The sequence below is a fragment of the Nomascus leucogenys genome, chromosome 17, assembly GCF_006542625.1.
Source record: "Nomascus leucogenys isolate Asia chromosome 17, Asia_NLE_v1, whole genome shotgun sequence".
In the NCBI taxonomy this organism is placed as follows: Eukaryota; Metazoa; Chordata; class Mammalia; order Primates; family Hylobatidae; genus Nomascus; species Nomascus leucogenys.
Genome location: NC_044397.1, coordinates 26,554,307 through 26,579,068, shown reverse-complemented (window position 1 = coordinate 26,579,068; position 24,762 = coordinate 26,554,307). Strand labels below are relative to the sequence as shown.

At 41.2% G+C, this 24,762-nt stretch overlaps 1 protein-coding gene across 2 annotated transcripts; it reads right to left on the bottom strand.

The window, feature by feature from the left end:
- Positions 1-940: 940 nt before the first annotated feature.
- RBM43 (RNA binding motif protein 43) lies at positions 941-17,541 on the bottom strand. 2 transcript variants are annotated; one of them, XM_030797023.1, is made up of 5 exons: positions 17,375-17,541; positions 10,999-11,209; positions 8,233-8,321; positions 6,956-7,141; positions 941-1,033 (listed from the first exon to the last, which is right to left on the bottom strand). In XM_030797023.1, exons 1-5 carry the CDS (start codon positions 17,375-17,377, stop codon positions 1,013-1,015), a joined length of 510 nt encoding a protein of 169 aa, XP_030652883.1. In that variant the 5' UTR covers positions 17,378-17,541; the 3' UTR covers positions 941-1,012. The 2 variants fall into 2 exon arrangements, with proteins under 2 accessions (XP_030652883.1, XP_003275022.2); XM_003274974.4 differs by lacking the exon at positions 941-1,033 and having other exon boundaries at positions 3,418-7,141.
- Positions 17,542-24,762: the final 7,221 nt, after the last annotated feature.

The window sequence follows — 24,762 nt, the reverse complement described above, 5'->3', positions numbered from 1 at the left end:
ATGGTTATTTCTTGACGATATGCTAAACAAGGGGTGGATTATTCATGCCTCCCTTTTAGACCATATAGGATAACTTTATGATATTGCCATGGCATTTGCAAACTGTCATGGCGCTGGTGGGAGTGTAGCAGTGAGAGGATCACCAGAGGTCACTCTCATCACTGTCTTGGTTTTGGTGGGTTTTAACCAGTTTCTTTACTGCAACCTGTTTTAAAACATCAGCAAGGACTTTATGATATGTATCTTGTGCCAACCTCCTGTCTCATCCTGTGACTTAGAATGCCTTACCCATCTGGGAATGCAGCCCAGTAGGTATCAGCCTCATTTTACCCAGCTCCTATTCAAGATGGTGTTGTTCTGGTTCACATGCTTCTAACAGTAGCTATTATCCCCATTTTATAGATGTGCAATGGAAGTCACAAGTCAGTAAGTAGTATTGCCAAAATTCAGCCTCAGATCTATCAAGCTACAAAACCCATGCCCTCAACCACTCTGCTCTGACTGCCGTATAGGCAGTATCCTTCTAACACACAGGACTGCCTGTAAGTAAATGATGCTTACTAGCTTTGGGGGTATTGACGAAGAGTCAAACTCTGTAAAATATTTGAAGAGATTTATTCTGAGCCTAATATGAGTGACCATGGCCCGTGACACAGCCCTCGGGAGGTCCTGAGAACATGTGCCCAAGGTGGTCGGGGTACAGTTTAGTTTTACATATTTTAGGAAGGCATGAGACATGAATTAAATACATTGAAGAAATACATTGGTTTGGTTCAGAAAGGCAGGACAACTCAAAAGTGGTGGCTTCCAGGCTATAGGTAAATTGAAACATTTTCTGGTTGACGGTTGAGTTTATCTGAAGACCTGGGATCAATAGATAGGAAATGTTCCGGTTAAGATAAAGGATTGTGGAGAACAAGTTTTATTGTGCAGAGGAAGCTCTCAGATAGCAGACTTCAGAGAGAGCAGGTTGTAAAATGTTTCTTATTGGACTTAAAATGGTGCCTGGCTTTTAGTTGATTATCTCCTGGATCTGGAAAGAAAGAAGGAAAACAAAGAGGGAAGGGGATTCTCTATAGAATGTGGATTTTTCCCACAAGAGACTTTGCAGGGCAATTTCAAGGTATGGCAAGGAAATATATTTTGGGGTAAAACATTTTTATTTTCTTCCTTGTCATGCCAGATTGGAAAGCAAGTCACGATATACAGAGTTAAATAAAACCCATCTGATGAGAGTTTATGGTTTGTAGGGCATGACTCCCCAGACCCCTTAGATAGGAATTTGGGCAAGATAAAAAATCAGACCTTAGTCTTCAGGAGGAGGGAAAGGTATTCACATCTAAAAATAGACATTTAAAAAACCCAAAAAGTGTCAGTGAATACATAATGAAATACTACATTTTTATGGGTATGAATAAGCTATACCTTTCAGAAAATACATGCTATAAATGGGTTAAAAAGACAATGAGATTAAATATTAAATATTTAATAAAATGATTAAATATTAAATATTGCAGTGAAATTTCAGAGTGGGGCAATTAACACCAGACCTCCAGTCTAAGCCTCCCAGATACCAGGAATCACTTCAGACACATGAATTTGGTAGTGGTGTACAGGGTGAATTAAGGCCCACTTAGAAGACTCTTGCAAATAATCCAAGAAGGAGCTCATTATGTAACCCAGGATCCCCAGGTTTTTGGGGGTATGTGCTACGAAAAAGTATCCACCTGTAACTGTTGCACCTTGAGTTCTTGTTTTGAAAAGTTCCAGGAAGATGGGAGGCCAAGGTGGGTGGATCACTTGAGGTCAGGAGTTCGAGACCTGCCTGGCCAACATGGTGAAACCCCTCTCTCTACTAAAAGTACAACAATTAGCCTGGCGTGGTGGTGCACGCCTGTAATCCCAGCTACTAGGGAGACTGAGATAGGAGAATTGCTTGAACCTGGGAGGCAGAGGTTGCAGTGAGCCAAGATCGCGCCACTGCACTCCAGCCTGGGTGACAGAGCAAGACTCCGTCTCAAAAAAAAAAAAAATGTATTAGCCAGGTGTGGTGGCAGGTGCCTGTAATCCCAGCTATTTGGGAGGCTGAGGCAGGAGAATTGCTTGAACCCAAGAGGCGGAGGTTGCAGTGAGCTGGTACCGCACCATTGCACTCTAGCCTGGGCAATAAGAGCAAAACTCTGTCTCAAAAAATAAAAATAAAAAATAAAATTTTTAGCAACCAATTATTTTATCTTAGGATAAAAATTTATCATATAATTTTTTAATACATCAATTTTCCTAAATTTATATTTTGATTAATAGACCTAAATACTTTTAGTCCTTTTATAAAACCTAAGAAGCCAAGAACAAATGTCTATGTATTTAGCAATTTGTTTTTTTTTTCAATTTGGATATGATCCAGACATTTAATGAGTATCATTTAACATAATTTTAAGATTTTAAAATTAGATGAAAAGCTCATTTATGAATGTTTATTTCATTTATAAGATTTATTTGTCAATTATTATTCCTAGATTTATGAAAATTCAGATAGAACTAGTCATTTTGTTTGTTTTTTGAGACAGAGTCTCGCTCTGTCCCATTTTATAGACTGTTACCATCAAGTGTTTATCTTGATATTAAGGTTTAAGTAAGAATCTTAAAGTTAAAAACAGCCACCCTGTTGATAACTCAGAAAAGTTACAGCTATTTGCCGGGCGCGGTGGCTCACGCTTGTAATCCCAGCACTTTGGGAGGCCAAGGCGGGCGGATCACGAGGTCAGGAGATCGAGACCACGGTGAAACCCGTCTCTACTAAAAATACAAAAAAAAAAAAATAGCCGGGCGTGGTGGCGGGCGCCTGTAGTCCCAGCTACTCGGAGAGGCTGAGGCAGGAGAATGGCGTGAACCCGGGAGGCGGAGCTTGCAGTGAGCCGAGATCGCGCCACTGCACTCCAGCCTGGGTGACAGAGCGAGACTCCGTCTCAAAAAAAAAAAAAAAAAAAAAAAAAAAAAAAGAAAAGTTACAGCTATTTTTATTAAAACAACAATATTAATCATATTTATTTAAAAACTATATAAACAAAGATCATTTTGTTTTAGGCTTTATGACTTTAAAACATCTAGCAGAGGCAAATATAAAACTGACCAGTAAACCCAGATAAAAATGTATGCTGACAATTTTGAAGACATTTCTAATTTTATTTTAGCCACAATTTTAAAACCAATTAATTTATCAAAGATTTACTTAAGTCACATCAGTTAAAAAAAATTGGGGGTTAATTACCGTACATTTTATATGAGTGCTCATTTATTTAAACCAATCAAAATAAAATTTCTTAAGGGATTTCTGGCTGACTACACCAGCTTTTATGTAGATACAACATATAACATAATATATGTACATACACATAAACATATTTAAACACATATACATAAAGATATTAGAACTTTTATTTTAGAATTTTAGTCATGATATAGTAAAATATATAAATTCACCAGTTCATAAAAATGATTAGATGCAAATTATTTTTCTGACAAAATGGGCTAAAGATAAGCTTTAAGCTTTTTTAACAGGCAATCTTATAAAGGTTGTGAATCAAATTTGGGATAAAGCAGTTTGAGTCACTCACCAGTGCACTAAATTGAACAAAAAATAGTTAACTGTGAAAGTGTGCTGAATTATGTGAGTAGGATCAAAAGACAAGAGTGATTTTTAACAAGGTTTATACAGTATTTTCTTGGACTCAATTCTTTGCCGTTGAAGATAAGAATGCTGCCATTCTTTTTTGTATAGGGAGGAAGGTTTTACATGGGAATTTAATCTTTGCTTTAAAAAAAAAAAATAGGAAGGTCAAAGTGACTTTGTTTTATATCTGCTGGTTTTCAAGTGTTTTTATTTAAGTAGTATGTTAGAATAGCTGTTTAGAGAAGGATAAAGAGGGGATACTGTAAGAAGGGGAGGGGAAAGGTCTAGGAAAGAAAAAGTTTCAGCCACCTTTGAGACAGTATTTTTTAACAAAGCAGTATTTGTATCCTGAATGTATTTTGTTTTGTTTTTATTCTTTTTAGCCTCAAGATATCAATGAAATATACATATCTTATTTGGAGTGTATGATTTTATAGCCTCCATCTTTTAGTTCAGTTTTAAGAAAAACAGACTAAATGATCCCTGTAATGTTTGAATATGTTACTAGCTGGAGTTCCAGAAAATATTCTGGCATGCCTTTGAACTTTGAGAGCTCATTTCGTGGGTGCTCTGATTTAATGTCAACTATGCAAAAGCCAAGTAAATGCAAGCACTGAATACACAAGGGCCAAATAAATACAAGTCCAGACAGAAAATAAAATACATGCTTACCAGCAAGAATGATAAGCCTTCTCCAAAGAAAGGGAAAAATTCCCTCATCCAAGCCTCAAGGTCCAAACCTCGCAGCTGAGGTCAACAGGGGGAAAATAATTCTACCCAACAGATCTACCAAACAAGAGGGGGAAAGACCTCTCCCTAATCATATCCCAAATAAAACAGAACTCAAACCATATCTGAGAGTTCTGTCCAAGAGATACTCACTGGAGGGAGAAAAGGATAACCCGTGAAAGTGGTGGGGGTGTGGGGGGTTCAAAGAGCCCCAACATGGGTACCTCATGCCATAACTCCAAAGGCCAGTGATTCTCCGTGAGGTGAGTCAGCTTTGTATCCCACTTCTGACACCATGTATATCAAAGTCAAAATGAAAATGTAGACACAAAACTCTAAATTTAATGTTTTATTTGAGAAGAAAGAATTTCAATTCTAGGTGATCTTTAGTATGTCCAACAAACAAAGAGAAGGTTGAGGGTTTTATTTAAAACTAAGAATGTTACTTGTGGTCTTTTTTTTTTTTGAGACAGAGTCTCGCTCTGTCACCCAGGCTGGAGTGCAGTAGTGCGATCTTGGCTCACTGCAAGCTCCACCTCCCGGGTTCACGCCATTCTCCTGCCTCAGCCTCCCGAGTAGGTGGGACTACAGGCACCCACCACCATGCCTGGCTAATTTTTGTATTTTTAGTACAGACAGGGTTTTACCATGTTAGCCAGGATGGTCTCAATCTTCTGACCTTGTGATCCACCCACTCAGCCTCCCAAAGTGCTGGGATTACAGGCCTGAGCCACCACGCCCGGCCAACTTGTGGTCTTAAGAGAAAGTTCATTGGTATTAGTAAAGCTCTGGGGAGCTGGCAAGCTCCAACTGGTGGGCAATGGCCATAGGCAAAATTAGTCCTAGAGTTACAGCAAGTTATCTCAGCAGCTATAGACAAAACTGGTCTCAAGTTACAGCAAGCAGTTTCAGTAGCCAGGCTCACAGAGAATTACATTCTTGGAGCAATATTATGTGTCCCAAGCATGTTTTCCCCCTAGCTTCTTGACTCTGTTTTAGTTGGGTGTGACAAGAATGACTCAATTAATATTATCAACTTGCACAATTATAGCAGAATCACCATTTTATGTAAGCACTTAGGCTAAAAAAGTAGTAGTAAAAACATCCTATGTGGCCAGCAGCCTTGAAACAATAGAATTTAGTCAAATAATGATTACCTGCATAAGATATGCTTTCCATCTAAGTAGTTTCCTCAGTGATTTTTGCCAGTATTCTAATTCTACATGGAGTAAACACAAACTGTAAATGTTAAGAAATTACCCATGGCATAATAATCACCTTTCAATCTTCTCATATGTTAAGGCTACTTCTTAATAATTATTATTCTCTAATAATTTGGAGTTACAGAGAAAGTAAGATTCCTTCAAAGTTTGGTGAGTTTGCTGGGCGCGGTGGCTCACGCCTGTAATCCCAGCACTTTGGGAAGCCGAGGTGGGCAGATCACGAGGTCAGGAGATGGAGACCATCCTAGCTAACACGGTGAAACCCCGTCTCTACTAAAAAAATACAAAAAGATTAGCCGGGCGTGGTGATGGGCACCTGTAGTCCCGGCTACTCCGGAAGCTGAGGCAGGAGAATGGCGTGAACCCAGGAGGTGGACGTTGCAGTGAGCCGACATCACGCCACTGCACTCCAGCCTGGGCGACAGAACAAGACTCCATCTCAAATAAAATAAAAAAAAAAAGTTTGGTGAGTTTTTTTCAAAGGTTTATTCCTTAGATATTATCTGTGATTATCTGTGTAATCAGATAGACTGGGCTAAGCCACAGCCTCATTCCTTGTCAACTGGATAACTTCAGAAAAGTGTTTCAACTTCTCCAAATCCTAGTTTCTTCTGCTATAACATGAGGATAGTCAACACTGACAAAGAAGGATGAGCATAAGGATTAATGAGATAGGGTGTGTAAAGCTAGCCTCATTCATGATAACGGTCACTGCTCAGCAAGAGAAAGCAGCCCTTATGGCTATATTGCTGAGATTTTATTAACTAACCTTTTGCCCTATTAATTTCATGACCCCTTTTTTAAACAGGTAAGTGTCAGAAGAAGATCCTATAATGTCAATGTGTGTCCTATAAAAGTTAATCAGGACTTCAAGGTATCTCGAACTTAATTGTTCACATGCCCTTTTGATCATTCTTTTCTCTCTATTTTCCTTTCCTTCCAAAATAAATGTCTCTTTTCTAAGCTTTAAGTAAAGAGCATGTGACCATTCCTCAATGAGCTCTTTTACATGATTTACATTGTTTGGCTGAGAACCAACTTGAATGTTTTTTAGACAAATTGTGGTGATTTCACCATCCACTTTCTCCTGACTCAGAATGTGGAATTTTTTCAGTGTGCTTTCATAAGATCCACACTTGTGTTTCAGGTAAAGAAAAACATCTGTGTCAAGCACAAGCATTTCTCCACTTCTAGCAGTCTCAGGTACTAAGGTCCTGACTGACGCCATAGAGTTACTACTTCTCTGTAGATTCCTTTGGGGATTTTGTCTATTCCACTTTCTCCCCTCACTGGTAAAATTTCTGTCTTTTTTTAAGAGAGAATATGCTCTTACTAGCAAAGACTCTTTGAGCCTCTTGAAAGCCAGAAATGATCCTTCCACGGAGATTCTTCCATTGGGTTTCAAAGAACTGAAGCTTAAACTCGGGATTTTTTTTTTCAGGTCCTTTACCAGAGTTTCTAGAATAACTTCTTTCCCAAAAACAGAAAGATCAAGGATGGCATTTACAGAGATGAAGATCTGAAATTAAAAAGAGAGAAATGAAAACAGTACTGCCTAGTGGGAGAGACTACATAAACACATTCTTTTCTGCCACTTTCTTGTCTCTGCAGAAATTGCACTAAACCAGGCCCCATTTGCCTGCCCCAGACTTCCTGACTTCTTGCACCAGGGCAGCCCATCAAAGTTATCCCATTTTGTTCAATTTGGGATTCACACTCCCTCACCACATACCCCAAAACAGAGGGTCTCAAATAATTTTTAGAGGCAGAATTCTTTTTTGAAACAGTTTTATGCAGAACCCATACATATAAACTGTTCTGGTTCTGCTTGGATAGGGGTCCCCCAAAAGTCATTCCTGCCCCCAGTCTAAGTTCATCAGATGGCTGCATACAACTCTGAGTGTCTTACAGAATCAAGTTAGTAAACAATTACCTTGGATTTTAACTTTTTCCTCTTTTACTTACTTCCTGTCTCTTCAAAACTTCTTTTTAATGTTCATTCTAATTGTTTTTTCCCAAAATAAGCCTTTAGGTTGGTACCTGGCATCATCCATGACAGTATAAGAGCTTACTATCACTTTAAAAGCACTAAGTGAGGCTGGACGTGGTGGCTCACCCCTGTAATCCCAGCACTTTGGGGGGCTGAGGTGGGAGGACTGCTTGAGTCCAGGAGTTTGAGACCAGCCCGGGCAACACAGGGACACCCTGTCTCTACAAAAACTACAAAAATTAGCCAGGCCTGGTGGTGCACACCTATAGTCCCAGCTACTCGGGAGGTTGATGCAGGAGAATCACCTGAGCCCAAGAGGCAGAGGCTAGAGTGAACCAAGATTATGCCACTGCCTAGGTGACAGAGCAAGACCTTGTCTCAAAAAATTTACATTTTGTAAAATAAAACATTAAGTGGCACACATAGAAAGATAAAAACAGATGAGGCAATAACCAAAATTTCAAGGGCCAGGGTTGGCCTTTAACACTGACTCAGGGAGTATGCATTTTCTTTCCTAGAAGTCATGGAGTGAGAAGACTTTGTGTCTCCTGCCATAAGAAAAACTTCAAAGAAGAAATGGGATACAGGACTATCAGTACACCTTCAGCATCACACCTTACCTTGTCACTAAAATGAGAGACTGTGAGTTCAGCATGTCTAGCCTTCCTTGCTAGCCAGTGTTTCTTTTGTCTGATGACATTCTCTGCAACTAAGTGGAAACACTGGCATCAGAAGTGTTTATGGCACGATACACTAATAATTTTTTAATAAAAATAGGCACATTCAATTATATTATACAAGAATGTCTAAGATTTTTTTCTACATTTTTCCTCTAAATTCAACATTCAAATCACTTTTTTGTTGCACTTTAACTCATTAAAGTTCATTTTATGTGTAAATATGATCCAAATCACGTTATAAAACACAAAAGGCATTATATGCATGAATAAAAAACAAAAATGTAAAGGTATATCACCATCTCTGTTAATTCTAGTCACAAGAAGACTTTACATTCTTGATCCAAGATATCATACTGTTCTGGTTTTCCTCCCAATTCACTGGCTGACCTGCTGAGTCTCCTTCCTAATCCTCCTGTCTTCCCATTCTCTAGACGTTGGTGAGACCTGGACCTCATACCTCATGCTTCTTTGCTAACCTATACCCCATCCCCTGGGTGATCTCAACCATCTCCACGGCTTTAGACACCATCTCTACGTGAATCACTTTCAAAATTCTATCTTCAGCCTCGATCTTTCTCCCTTCTGCCTGTAGAACTCTCTACCTCATTATCCTAATAGGCGTCTCATTGACCCAAACTGAACTCTTGATAACTATCTCCCTCCCAAATGTATTCTATCCCCAGTGTTCTCCACCACAGAAAATGATATTTAATCCATCAATATTTTCCCGAATACCCACCAGTTCTTATCACCTGCCCTGGTACTGCCCTATCAAAGCCAACGATGAGTAGTAATTCCAGTTCTTCAAACAGCTGCTAGGTTGCCCATTTAAGAAAAGGCAGTCCAATCTTGTCAATCCCCTGCTTGAAACCTTCCCTCTCACCCAGAATAAAATCCCAGACACTTTGCCATGATCCAGCAGTTACTGAGCATAAACTGGCCCCCTCTCCCCATCTAACCACATCTCCTATCACTCTCCCCCGGCTCATTCCACTCCAGCCACACAGGCCTCCTTGCTGTTCTTCCACACACCCAGTATGCTCCCCACTCGCAAAATTACCAGTCCCTCCCTTGGCCTAGAATGTTCTCCCCGCTTATCTGCATGAATCATTCCCTTACTTGGCCTCTGCTCAAATGTCGTCTAAACAGAGCATTTCCCTTCCTATTCATCTAAAACAGCACTTGCCGTCATATTCTATCCCTTTATTCTTCTTTATGTCTTGTCGTAGCACTTATTATTTATGAATATATAATCATAAATATAAATATTTAAATAAATATCTAAGTTTTATATAAATAAATAAAGCACCCCACATATTATAGATTCATTTGTTTAAAATCTGTCCAGATGTACATTTCAAGAAAAAAAAAAGGCTTTGCCTATTTCACTCATTGCTGTATCCTCAAGACCTAGCATGCTGCCTGGTAAATAATAGGTACTCAGAAAATATTTATGAATGAATGACCGAGGCCAATCTCTCTCTCTCTGTGTCTCTCTGAGTTGACAATTCAACATATAAAATATTAACTTTCAAAAACACTGCCATCTCCTTAGAGAAATAATGAGCCCCTGAGCCCCTCCTGCCATCCCTTACCTGAACAACCCCATTGAGAAGGAATGACTTAATTAATGGTGACAGCTAAAGGTACTGAAAATCCATAGTGCCTTGGATCTTTCTCTGGACTCTGTCATCCCTCAAGCAAAGCAAGGTATCTTCCTCTGCTCCAACCCCCATGTGGTATGTTCACCTCCAAGAGCCTGGCATGGAGACTTGTTTTTCTCTGGCAATGTATTTTCTGCCAGCCACTAAGCTGTAAAGAAGGTTGCCCATTCCATGAGGCTGAAGGGGTGTGTGTACTCTGCCAACCCAACTTCCTCACCATCTAAGTCAGGGATTGGGTGCAGGGAGCAGAATGGCTCAATCTGATCTCAGATCCAAGCCACACTTCTCAATTCAACTTTGCCAGTAATAAGGCAGATACTATATTAGAATATCCATTTATTCTAAAATATATAGTTGAGGCCACCTGAAAATTCCCAGAGTAGTCATCTTATTTTTGAGATTATATATCATCTTTGTGGGGTTTTTCTCCATTTTGTTGGTATTTTACAGGTTTTCTACAATAAAATGTAACACTTTCACCCCAAGATATAGACAGAATCAAAATATAGAAGAAAGTTTTCAAGAATTTTCCAGTCACTAGCAACTTTATCATGAGCCATTTTCATATCTTTTCTTCCTAAAGCAATATCATGCCATTTGTATATTCACAATAAAATATATATTTTTAAGTTACTTTAGCCAGGCATGGTGGCTCACGCCTGTAATCCCGGTACTTTGGGAGGCTGAGCCAGGCAGATCACTTGAGGTCAAGGAGTTCAAGACCAACCTGGCCAACATGGTGAAACTCCGTCTCTACTAAAAATACAAAAATTAGCTGGGCGTGATGGCAGGCACCTCCTGTAATCCCAGCTATTCAGGAGGCTGAGGCAGAAGAATCACTTGAACCTGGGAAGCGGAGGTTGCAGTGAGCTGAGATCATGCCACTGCACTCTAACCTGGGTGACAGAGTGAGACTCTCTCAAAAAGTCAAAAAAAGCTACTTTAAAATTTACCAATTCCATGGATCATTTTAATAAAATGTAATTTTTAAATTTCACTGAAGAAGTATTTCTAAAATTACAAAAATTTGACTTGGAAATACCTTTTTTTTCTTTGAATATTACATATGCAACTCCCTTGGTTCTTGTCGGATATATCACATCTTCAACATCTCCACCCTCATTCTTAATGTCTTGGAAGTGGCTCTTCACTAATATGGCCAATAATTGATCACTAAAAAGGTCAACTGGAAGACCAGCAACTACAACTGTTCTTTCAGGAGCTTTGGATTCCTTGACATTCAAAACTGATGCCTGTAAGAGAAACAGTAGGTTATTCTTTAAAAATACAAGACTCTACGTAATAAAGATGACATCACACTTCAATGGAGAGAATATCTTATTCTATAAAAGTGCTGGTGCAGCTGGTTAGACACTTTTTAAAAGGGGTGTAGGGGAGTAAATCCTTGCCTCACACCATATACCAACATAAACTCTATATGAATTTAAGAGTTAAATGTAAAAATTAAAACTTTCTTTTTTTTTTTTTTTTTTTGAGATGGAGTCTCACTTTGTCACCCAGGCTTGAGTGCAGTGGTGTGATCTCAGCTCACTACAACCTCTGCCTCCCGGGTTCAAGCGATTCTCCTGTCTCAGCCTCTCAAGTAGCTGTGATTACAGGTGCTCGCCACCACACCCAGCTAATTTTCGTATTTTTAGTAGACACAAGGTTTTACCATGTTGTCCAGGCTGGTCTCAAACTCCTGACCTCAAGTGATCTGCTGCCTCAGCCACTCTAAGTGCTGGGATTACAGGCATGAGCCACCATGCCCAGCCACCCTTTTTTTCATAAGTGGAAAATATTGGTTAATATTTGTCTGATTTAGGAAGGCCTAAAAATAATGGAAGTTACCATCCTTTTTTTAATAAGTGGAAAATATTGGCTAATATTTGTCTGATTTAGGAAGGCCTAAAAATAATGGAAGAAGTTACAAAGGAAAAGATCAAAAATATAAATTTAAAAATTTATTAATTAAAAATAAGTCAAACTAACCACAAAATATGGTATTTGGAGGTGGCTATATGTTTTCTTTACATTGTAGAGTCTAAAGTATGTAAGACAGTAAGAAACACATCCCCTACTTTTATTGTCAGAATCAGGAAAGTTACCATAAAAAAATAAAACCCTAGGCCATGGATAGTGGCTCACGCCTGTAATCCCAGCACTTTGGGAGGCTGAAGCAGGCAGATCACCTGAGGTCAGGAGTTCGAGACCAGCCTGGCCAACATGGTGAAACCCTGTCTCTACTAAAAATACAAAAAGTAGCTGGGCGAGGTGGCGGGCACCTGAATCCCAGCTACTCGGGAAGCTGAGACAGAAGAATCACTTGAACCCAGGAGGCGGAGGTTGCAGTGAGCCCAGATCACACCACTGCACTCCAGCCTGGGCAACAAGAGACTCTGTTTCTAAATAAACAAACAAACCCCTGGCAATAACATGGGGACTGCAGTGGGGTAAAGCCCGCCTTCCAGCACATATCGGACATGAAAGTCAGCCACAGCAAGTACACACTATTGCAGACCCTGCCATCATGCTGGGCACAGAGTATCAACTGCAAGTAGATCTTTTGTTGGGCTCATTCTCTTTGAACTTATATTATCCAGTTAAGGCTTCTATTTAAATGCTTTAATTTGTCCCTCAGCCTCATTTAGGGAAGTGGATTTATAATCTTCTCCCAATTTTTATACAGTTAGTCCACCCGAGCTCAAACATAAGCTGTCCTAAGTTACCTGGGGTTGGACAGCACAGCTCATGGGCTAGAGTGATGGTTAGCAGACCTGAAAGGAATTTGGGGCCCTCAGTCCAGAGGCCCCTCTATTCAATAGGACTCCACTGAAACTATTTCTGACCTACCAGATCAGGAAGACAGTGTAAGCGCACACGTGTGTGCACACACACACACACAGACACACATACACACACACACACACACACACACACACACTGTCCTGTCCATCCCAAGAGCCCCATAAAATGAAAGTAAAACAATTTTAAAAAGAAGGCCAGGCACGGTGGCTCACACCTGTAATCCTAGCACTTTGGGAGGACAAGGCGGGCAGATCACCTGAGGTTGGGAGTTCGAGACCAGCCTGACCAACATGGAGAAACCCTGTCTGTACTAAAAATAAGAAAAAATAGCCTGGCGTGGTGGTGTGTGCCTGTAATCCCAGCTACTCGGGAGGTTGAGGCAGGAGAATTGCTTGAACCCGGGAGGCGGAGGTTGGGGTGAGCCGAGATTGTGCCATTGCACTCCAGCCTGGGAAACAAGAGCGAAACTCCTTCACAAAAAAAAAAAAAAAAAAGATAATTTTAAAAAGAATAAACCCAGTTAAAGGGAGCAATCAGCACAGGAGAGTTCAACAAATGAAGACCAAAAACACATGGAAGTGGCTGGGCGCGGTGGCTCACACCTGTAATCCCAGCACTTTGGGAGGCCAAGGCAGGTGGATCACCTGAGGTCAGGAGTTCTAGATCAGCCTGGCCAACATGGTGAAACACCGTCTCTACTAAAAATACAAAAATTTGCTGGGTGTGGTGGCAAGTGCCTGTAATCCCAGCTACTCAGGAGGCTGAGGCAAGAGAATAGCTTAAACCTGGGAGGCGGAGGTTGCAGTGAGCCCAAATCGTGCCATTGCACTCCAGCCTGGATGACAAGAGCAAAACTCCACCTAAAAAAAAAAAAAAGAAAAAAGAAAAGACAATACATGGAAGTATATGGAACAATAAGACAGAGGGAAGGAGCTAACTCAGAATATGCAAAAGGGGGTTATAGTGAACAGGTGACGACTTTCAGAGCAGAACCTCAGAAACAAACAAAGGGACCAAACCAAGGGTTTGTTGACAGGGTATTGGTAAAACAACTGCTCCAGCTGTCTCCTCACCTTCCCTACCCCCAGTGCACACAAGCTTGGATATGCACATAACACGCTGCAATGAAGGCAGCTGGGCCAAACCACAAGGAAAAAAACTTGAGGATTATTTTACTTTAAAAAAAAAAAAAAAAAAAAAGGCCTGAAAAGCCTGACTGGGTGTGGTGGCTCACGCCTGTAATCCCAGCACTTTGGGAGGCCAAGGTGGGTGGATCACTTGTGGTCAGGAGTTCCAGACCAGCCTGGCCAACATGGTGAAACCCAGTCTCGATCAAAAACAAAAAACATTAGCCGGGTGTGGTGGTGCACACCTGTAGTGCCAGCTAGCTACTCCAGAGGCAGAGATAGGAGGATCGCTTGAGCCCAGGAGGTCAAGGCTGCAGTGAACCAAAATGGCACCACTGCACTCCAGCCTGGGCGACAGAGCAAGGCTCTGTCTCAAAAAAAAAAGCCTGAATGAACACTTCAGAGAGAACCTGCTAGCATGTGTATCTCAGAGCAAGTTCTCTGCCATTTCTGGGATTTGAAGGAGCCCCAGCCTAAAAATCATAAGAAAACTAAAGTACTTGAATGATTTTAAGTAAATTATGGAATGCAGGCCGGGCACGGTGGCTCACACCTGTAAACCCTGCACTTTGGGGGGCTGAGGTGGGCGGATCACCTGAGGTCAGGAGTTCGAGACCAGCCTGGCCAACATGGTGCAACCCCATCTCTACTAAAACTACAAAAATTAGCTGGGCGTGGTGGCACATGCCTGCAGTCCCAGCTACTTGGGAGGCTGAGGCAGGAGAATGGCTTGAACCTGGGAGGCAGAGGTTGTAGTGAGCACCATCGCACTCCAGCCTGCCTGGGCAATAGAGGGAGACTTCGTCCCGGAAAAAAAAAGGAAGAAAGAAAGGAAAGAATGATAGAAAATCCATTTGACCCATTTGCTGGGAACATTTTCCTAGAAGTGGAAAAGGAAAAATACACATAACACTGGACCAAAAGGAGAAAAAGTAATCACAACACACTATTGGGACCTGCTATAAACAATATTTACTGTTTACATTATTATCGGTTTTTCACTTTTAGACCAAACCTGCTAAGTTGAAAAAAAGGCCAGGTGCAGTAGCTCACGGCTGTAATCCCAGCACTTTGGGAAGATGAGGTGGGCAGATCACTTGAGGTCAGGAGTTCGAGATCAGCTTGGACAACATGGTGAAACCCCATCTCTACTAAAAATACAAAAATTAGTGGTGGCAGGCACCTGTAATCCCAGCTACTCCAGAGGCCAAGGAACCAGAATGGCTTGAACACGGGAGGTAGAGGTTGCAGTGGGCCAAGATCGCACCACTGCACTCCAGCCTAGGTGAGGTGACAGAGTGAGACTCTGTTTCAAAAAAAATAAAAATAAAAACAAAAACATTGAAAATTTAAATATGGTCACAAAAAGATAGAAATGCTCAACCCTGTCAATGTAAGAATAAAAGTAGGGCCATCATATCAGAAAGCAAAAAAGGCATAAAAAAAACTTTATTTTTCTAAGTGAAGCACTAGGGAGAAATAGAAGATTCACTCACTGCATTTGTTTTTATTTCTTTTGGGAGATCTTTTTCTTTTCTTGTTTTTTGTTTGTTTGTTTGTTTTGAGACGGAGTCTAGCTCTGTCACCTATGCTGGAGTGCAGTGGCACGATCTTGGCTCACTGCAACCTCCACCTCCCGGGTTCAAGCGATTCTCCTGCCCCAGCCTCCTGAGTAGCTGGGACTACAGGCACCAGCCACCATGCCCGGCTAATTTTTGTATTTTTAGTAGAGACGGGGTTTCACCATGTTGGCCAGGCTGGTCTTGAACTCCTGACCTCGTGATCCGCCCCCCTTGGCCTCTCAAAGCCTTCTTTTTTTTTTTTTTAGACCGAGCCTTGCTCTGTTGCCCAGGCTGGAGTACAATGGCGCGATCTTGGCTCCCTGCAACCTCTGCCTCCTGGGCTCAAGTGATCCTCGCACCTCAGCCTCCCAAGTAGCTGAGACTACAGGTGGGTGCCATCACGCCCAGCTAATTTTTGTATTTTTAGCAGAGACTGCTGACCTCAAGTGATCCGCCCTCCTTCACCTCCCAAAGTGCTGGGATTACAGGCGTGAGCCACCGCGCCCGGCAGGGAGATCATTTTCTGCACCCCAACAATATCAAAGAAAAACATGCAATCAATTTAAACTCAGGAATCTTACTTCAGCTCTATGCCCTCATTAGTACTAATACCGTATTTCTTTATTCGAATGTCTACATGTAATTTATCTTTAAAATCAAAGAAACTTCTCCCTGAACCAGTATTTTTAGGAGAAAAAAACATAAAGGTGTAAATTTTGTTTGGTAAGGACTAGTTTCTATGAATCATCTAATGAATTAGTACTTCAATAACTTGCCAATATTTATCCTTAACTTCCTTTCATAGGTTGGAGAAAGTATGGCTAACATAGATAATTTTACTGAGGTCAGTTATGAATAATGAGGGTTATTAATCTCTTCTACCCACAATTAAGATAAAGAAATGTCCTAGAGAAAGACAGTCCTTTCAAGGACTTTGAAACAAGCAGCTTTTAGCCAAGACATACTAAGGTGATGGCGCTTTTCCTTGCATCAGTATTATGTTATAACAGACTTGGCCATCTTATCAGAAAGCAAAAAGTATATAGAAAAACTTTACTTTTGCAAGTAAAGCATTGGGAAGAAACAGAAGATTCATTCACCGCATTCGTTCATATTGATTTTCTAAAAATCAGTTGTTTATTTTCAATGACGACGCCTTTACCGCCACCAGGTCAACAAAAACGCACTTGCTTTTGCACTTCCGGGACTCTAGCATTTCAGAGCAGGAATTAAAGGCCTTGCCAAGGCTTTTAAGCGGTTGATGGAAACAAAACGAAACATAGAAGGCTAAATTTCGAATTTGCTAACTCTTCTTCCTCACCAGCACTGATGGTAAAAACACAACGCCCTGTGTCTCTGGAGGAAAAACTAAGACCACAAAAGACAAGAATTTGCACCAAGGCAGACGTAAGACATAAGGATGTCTTCCTGACTTGCGTCCTTGGCTCGAAGCGTTCTTACGAGCCCTTTTCAAAATGCAGCGGTGGCCTCCATTTCTGGCTAATCAGTCCACTTTTGTTCCCCCCGAGGCGTGGGAGGACAACAGTTAAGCCCTAACAGCCTGCGAAGCAGCTCCTCGACGAAACGGCGGCGTCCCCGTCGCCTGGGCAGTGGGTGCGGGAGGTGGCAGCCTAGTCCTGAGCCTCTGGAGCGGGCCTATACTGCAGCGCCGTACGTGAATTTCAGGAGCGCGCAGTGCCGCCACCTGGGAAGGGTGCAGCGAGGCTGATCTGAGTTTGCCCGCTGGGGTGGACGGCTCTCCGGGGTCTCCGGGGTCCCCGGGGCCCCTCCGCGCGCCGCCGCTTCCCGCGCAGCCCTGCACCCTGGCCCGTCGCGCCCGGTTCCGCGCCCTTCTAGGGGACCATGGCGACGGTACAAGGTACGGATCTGCACCGCAAAACCCAAAGCAAAAGCAACTTGCCATGGCGGAGGAGAGACGCGCCCTCGGTGGCCGCAGGAAGCCCACAACCAGCGGAACGCAGGCGATGGGGAGAGGAGCGAGCAGGCAGGTTTTGGTTTCGTTTTTTTTTGTTTCCGCTCCCTTGGAGGCTACGAAGAAAAGGGCGGCCCTTCCACCCGATCCGGCTGTTCTGCAACCTCGTGTCCTCTGGGTGGGAGCTCGGACTCAGGAGTGCTGTTGCCAGAGCCTGCCCAGACGCCCTCCGTAGTTTTGCAACTTTTGGAAGCAAGCTGGAGAGAGGCCGAGAGGATTCCTCCACAGGAAATGTGGGGATTCTCTGGGTGATGCGTCAATGATTGCAATTTTGTTTTTACCCGTTTTGCTAAGCAGCAGCAACAACAGCAGAGTTGATTTAAAAAAAGAAAAAACGCAAAAACGGAAAACACATAGGAGGTGGTGGCCGCTTCCTGTGTTGATACTGGAGGGCTACTCTTTTCATAACATCAGTCATCTAGCAGTTGCAGAGAGCCCTAGATGTCATAATAGTTTTTAATCGCATGCATTATCATGTAAGGGAGTTAAATATCTTGCATGCATGCTCTCTTCTGTGTTTATATTTTCGATGCCATGCAATTGAAGGGCATGTGGGCTTTACTACATGAAACCTTACAACACTTCTGAAAACAATTCAATTTGGTTTATGCGCACTGTAATATTTCTCCAGACAATTGTCCAAAATTTCCCATGGAGAAGGCTTTTGTCCTCATTAGTTGCTGGCCTCAACCTAACCATCTAGGATATTAAACTGCTGCCAGAATTTTACATCCAGCTACCTTTACTTTTTAGAACGTATTCTCTATAATGTTATTGATACCAATTTTCTACTTCATACAGATGGTTTTTTACAACAGCAAGTCAAGTTTTTCTAACATCAGTTTTAAAAAGCCCTGCACTCAGTGAAACCTGGATGTCTTTCCTGCGCCCTTATTATCTGTCCAGCCTTCTTCCCCTTCCCCCACCTGTGCCTTTTCCTCTGCACAACCTACCCCAGTTCCCCAACCCCCACCTCAACCCCCAACCCCGTGTTGAACACGGACATTTCTTTATCTTAATCGTGGGTAGAAGAGATTAATAACCCTCATTATTCATAACTGACCTCAGTAAAATTATCTATGTTAGCCATACTTTCTCCAACCTATGAAAGGAAGTTAAGGATAAATATTGGCAAGTTATTGAAGTACCTTCCCAGCCCAGACCAGGAGCCCTCTTGGACCTCTGCCGGGTGCTAAGGACACAGGGTGAAAGCGCCAGGTCCCTGCCAACAGAGAGCTCACCACCTTGTCATGCCTTAGTATAGGACCCCTGAATGGTGCCTATGGGGACACAGGGAATCTCTGGACAAACTTCAAAATCAAATTAGTGAATGCATGAAGAACAAAGGTAGATGGCTAGCACATATGAAGAAACCCAATCCCACTCCTAAGAAATGTAAATTGAAATAATAAGATACCATTTTTCCACAACTGGATCTGCAAAACTAAAAAGTGTTAGCCTGAATGTAAGAAAGCATCAGAGTTGCTGCAAGCATAGATAGATGCAAATACTTCTAAAGATTTTTATCAAAATGTAAAGTGCAAAAAAATGTAAAATGCACATATTCTTAGTCTCAGCAATTCTACTTTTAGAACTGAACTTGAAGTTATAGTGCACAAATGGCACTAAGATATTGTATAGAAATTTTAGTTGTACATTGCTTGAAATACAGGTAGTAATAATTTTTTAAAAACTGGGATCTACCTAGTTTATCATTGGATGGAGCTATTTGATATATGGCTGATGATATATCAGTAAGGCACAAGGCTATGAAGATTTTAAAACAGAATGAGGTAGGGGGCAGTGGCTCCCGCCTGTATTCCCAGAACTTTGGGAGGCCAAGGTGGGTGGATCACTTTGAGCTCAGGAGTTCAAGACCAGCTTGAGCAACATGGTGAAACCCATCTGTACTAAAAATACAGAAATTAGCCGGGCGTGGTGGCACACACCTGTAATCTCAGCTACTCGGGAGGCTGAGGCTAGAAAATCGCTTGAACCCGGGAGGCAGAGTGAGCCAAGATCACACCACTGCACTCCAGCCTGGGCGACAGAACAAGACTCTGTCTCAAGAAGAAAAAAGAAAAAAAAACAGCATGAGGTAGATCTGTATGTAATTCCCCAATTTATATTTTATCTCCAGATTTATATATCTAAGTGCCCACTTGAACGTCAAAAAAGCATCTGAAATTTAACAAGCAGAACTCCAGAGCAAGACTCTGTCTCAAGAAAAAAAAAAAAAAAAAACCAGAATGAGGTACATCTGTATGTAATTCCCCAATTTATATTTTATCTCCAGATTTTATATATCTAAGTGCCGACTTGAATGTCCAACAAGCATCTGAAATTTAACAAGTAGAACTCTTCTTCTCCCCTTCTTAATTCCCCCTCAAGAATTGGCAGCACTGTCTACCCATGAGCTCAAGCTCATGACCCAGTTCTTGATTTCTCTTTTCCTCATCCTTCTTAGTATACCCCAACAATGGGCCTTCCAGAGGGACCCAGTATCAGTCCCTCTTTCCAGCTGCATCCCTACCATCCTCATGCAGTCTCCATCCTCTCTAGCTCCTCAGTCCATTCTTGCTACCACACCCAGAAGGATCTTTTTAAAATGTAAATCAGATTTGACTTCTATTTAAACACGTCATTGTTTTCATTGCTCTCACCTGAGCCACAATGACCTTGATCCTTTTTTTTCTGGCCGGATCTCCTACCACTGCACTGACCCTCTGCTGCAATCACAACAAACTATCAGCCTGGGAGTTCTACCTGACCTGTGTACTGTGTCCCTGCCTCAATAGCTCCGCCCTGATCTTCACTTGACTGGCTCTTGCTGTCACTTGGGTCTTAGCTACAATAATGTTGGAAGCCAAAAGATTGAGGGTCGTGATCAACTCAGTATACCGCTGGAGCCTGTATGAGTAAACAGCAAACTGTTCTCATAAATGCAGAATGTTGGCAAACTGACAAACTGAGTATGCCACCCAGAAGGAATGCTGAGGGCAGTCACACCCTCCAACACAATAACTTCTCTTCAGAAAGACTAGCTCTCATCACCCAGTCTATCTTCCTACTTAATCATTCCATCACCCTGTTATACCATCTTAATAGCCCTGGCCTCTTTCTGAAAATATCTTTATATGTTGGCTCATATTGAATGTCTTTCTTGTTTTCCCCGACTCATAATTGAAGTCTCCATTCTCTCCAGAAAATGATGAGAGGTCTAGGATTAGAGTTGGGAATTCAGGTCAACCTATCTGTGCCATCGAACATGACCTACAGTAACCTTTAATCATATATATGCCAAACTATTCCAACACCCTTGAAGAAAGAGGACTCCAAATGTGGCAAAATTATTTTAGCAGCATATTACTAACTGAAACTGCATCAAAGAAAATCTTTTAACATCTTATAGCCCCAATTATAAGGCCTCTTGCCTCACTGTACTTTTCTGTCTTGAAGCTTTAATAAAATCAAATTGGAGGGCCGGCTGCGGTGGCTCATGCCTGTAATCCCAGCACTTTGGGAGGCTGAGGTGGATGGATCACTAGGTCAGGAGATCGAGACCATCCTGGCTAATAAGGTGAAACCCCGTCTCTACTAAAAATACAAAAAATTAGCCGGGTGTGGTGGCATGCCCCTGTAGTCCCAGCTACTCAGGAGGCTGAGGCAGAAGAATCGCTTGAACCCGGGAGGTGGAGGTTGCAGTGAGTTGAGACTGTGCCACTGCACTCCAGCCTGCATGACAGAGCGAGACTCCATCTCTAAAGAAAGAAAGAAATAAAATCAACATTTTCCTGAACGTTTTTCATTTGTGACACCAAAAAGCTAAAGCAAAATCCATTACAGGATGTTTCACCTGTATCTTGGTAATTACTTATTTTCATAAAACCCTGGGATGTGTTATGAAAATTTCCAAAAATAGAATAAAGAAAACATATTTAGATAAGTAGTATTCAGTGCTGAAATGGAGCAATGAGATAGTGCTTGGTTACACTGTTAATGAAAGTACAAACCAATGCCTACCTTTCTAGTAAGCAATTCTGGCCTCACTTAACAAGATCCTTAAAAGAGTTTTTCATCCTTCTGCCTTTCAACCTAGTAATTATCACCTTGAAGTAAGGTCAGAACTGCAGAAAATGACTTATGTACCAAGACATATAAGGACTTATGTACATCAGAATATTTGTAAGTGTGAAGAAATTAGAAACCACCTTATTCCCAATAATAAGGAAGTAAAAAATAGCATAGGGTATATGGGTATATTTACAGCATTAAATGTGATGTGATTGGGGGAGAAAAAGAATGGAAAGGAGAACACAAAAATATTTACCATTATCTCTGGATGTGTACTTTTGGTGATTCTTATTATCTCCATTATACTATGTGTATTTTTCAAGACTGAGCATCTTTTCTTTTTTAATACCAAGCAGGTATCATTAATGCTATTTCCCATACAGTTTTGGCTTTCTGCCTTCCGCCCATATGGTAAGAATGAACATCCAGGCTCCTTTATGGTTGGGTAGGTCCATATGCTTAGTTCTGAGTTGTGAGTGGAAGTGACAAGTATCATTTCTGGGCCAAAAATTTAATTACCAGTTAAAGACCCTTCAAAGCTCTTTTCTTCCTCTGGCATGACATCTAGCAGTAGTAAAGATGGTGGCTGCCATGAGTTTGGGTCCCTAAGTGTTTACCATGAGCAGAGCTCTTTTTGTTGAACCATCAATGGCCATGTAGCTTGAGGAAGGAATAAGTGTGTGTTGTTTTAAGTCTCTGAAATATAAAAAGATTTAAAATTTAAAAATTTTAAATTTAAAAAATTTTCACATCGGCATCACATAGCCTATTCTGATTGATACAGAAATTGGTATTCTGAAATGGAGTACTGCTATGGCCAAAAAAACCCACACAATCCAAACACTACTTGAAATACATGGCTTTGGCTTAGAGGCCAAGTGGCAGATAAGAAGAAAATAGTTATCAGAGATTGGAAGGATGGTGACCCACATTATGCAGTATAAAAGTACTTTGTAAAACTGTCATGTGATAGCTTGGAAAGCAGATAATGTACCTAATTAGCTTGTGGTTTTGGGGTTGTTTGTTTTTTTTAAGTATGGGAAGCAGAAAGTTACTAGCATTTTTCTGTTATCATTGAGTGCATTTAACAAAGTAATATAAGAAAGAAATGACTTTAGAAAAGAACTGGCCAGTTTGAAAGCAGGAATGAAAGGGAATAGAGAAAGTCCAGAAATATGAACTTCCAACTTACGGGGTTGGAAGAAACATTTCTCATTCCCAAATAATAAACAATAAAACCAAGAAGCCTGTTGAGTAACAAAGATTGATTAGAACTCCGGTTTATGGCAGGGATCAAATCCAGGTGTAAATCTCTAAATAGATTAGGATCCCTCAGAGCAAAAACACCAATTAAGGTTGTGGAATACAATAAACCCTTTCAACTGGACAAAATAGCTCAAGGAAATGAAAGCAAAAGTGTGGCCTGATAGACCCAAAGTATCTATAATTAAATGAGAGTGAAAGAAGCATGAGGCTAAGAAAGCAGAGAATAATAACAACTCTAAAAAGTAAGTCTGGAAAAGAACTGTGGATGTTTAAGCTTACCAGAATAAAATAGACAAGATGCCTATTGAGTTTTTCCATTTTACCAGCTAAATAACCACCACCCCAGACTAAAGAGACCATGACTGTTCAAAACTTTATAACTTTGGTCACAAACATTGATCATAGGAAGTGCACTAGGGAAGCTTTTCAGATTCCAAGAGATTTCAAATGCCCATTCTAGATATGGCGAAGAAGAATAATGGAAAAAGAAGAATGTTCAACTGGGAGGCAGAGGTTGCAGTGAGCCGAGATCACACCACTGCACTCCAGCGTGGGCGATAGAGTGAGAATCCTTGTCAAAAAAAAAAAAAGAAGAAGAAGAATGTTCAAGAGCCATAAGGACAATGAGCAAGAGAATTCTTAGAGAATGGAATCAGGGCCTACTCCAAATTCCACACCCTGGGAGTAGGAGCACACATCTACTAAATGGGATTTCAGAATTGCTTTGGCCCAGTGACTGCTATGTGTCTCCCATTCTTTCCCTTTCCAAGTGTAAGAGTTTATTGCACTCATCTTATTCCAGTTCCGCTACTCTATATTGGATGTGTGGGGATCTCTGCATAAAGAGGAGTAACATTCAGACCTGATGTAGAGCACTTTGAATTCATGCACTTTGAGTTTAATATCATGATTGGATAGAATTTCTTGTTTTTCTCCCTTAAGGATGAGATGACTATGAGTGTATTTTGTGTGAGAAGAAGAATGAACTAAATATTGGTGGTAAGACAGGTAGGCTATGCTGGTTATTATTCTGGCTCAGCAATATCTGGTTCTCCTAACTTTTGATAAGACAGAATTTCCTAGTCCCCATATATATATATATTTAGAGTTAAAATCGAGATATATAAGCATTTATATATATACATGTATTTAGATTTTAAATAGAGATGGGGTCTCACTGTGTTGCCCAGGCTGGTCTCAAACTCCTAGCCTCAAGTGATCCTCGTATTTTGGCCTCCCAAAGTGCTAGGATTACATGGATGAGCCACCATGCCCAGCCCAAGTCCCTTCTATTTGAATAGGGCCATGTGACTATTTCTGACCAATGAGATGTGAGAAGAAATGACAAGAATCATTTCTGGGTCACAGCATTTAATTGCTAATACAAGACTTTCCAGATTTCACGTTTCCTCCCCCTCCTCCACCCTCCATCATTCTTGTCTCAAGAATGGAGTCTCTAAGTGATGAGGATAAACAGAGTCCCCCGGCCAACCTGTGCTGGATAATCAGCACAAGTAAGAATTGTTTAGGCCCATGAGGTTTGGCAGGTTGTTTGTTACCGTGGCATTACCTAGCCTGTCCTGCCTGATAAATCAACAAACAGCAAGAGAAACTTGTAATTCCACATATGTATCTATCTGACTTATCGTATTGGCAATGTCTGGAGTTAGCTCATCTTGGACATACATGTGAAGGCCCCTTTCTTAATATTCAATATATTAAATAGTCAATATGTACTTTTGATAAGTTTTCAAAGACAGCTGTCCTTCTGTAAAATCCTTAAAACTCTAGGAATAAGCAGGAGAGCCAATACTTGTTTTCTGACATCCAGCCAGACTGCTCTTGGGTGAGGGTGAAAGGAATCCAAAAGAAAAGTATCATTTTTCTAAGCTAGAAATATTTATCAAAAAACACATATGAAAATTTAGAATTGAATTATCAATTTTACTGCCTAAAGAGGACCCCCCAAAATACAA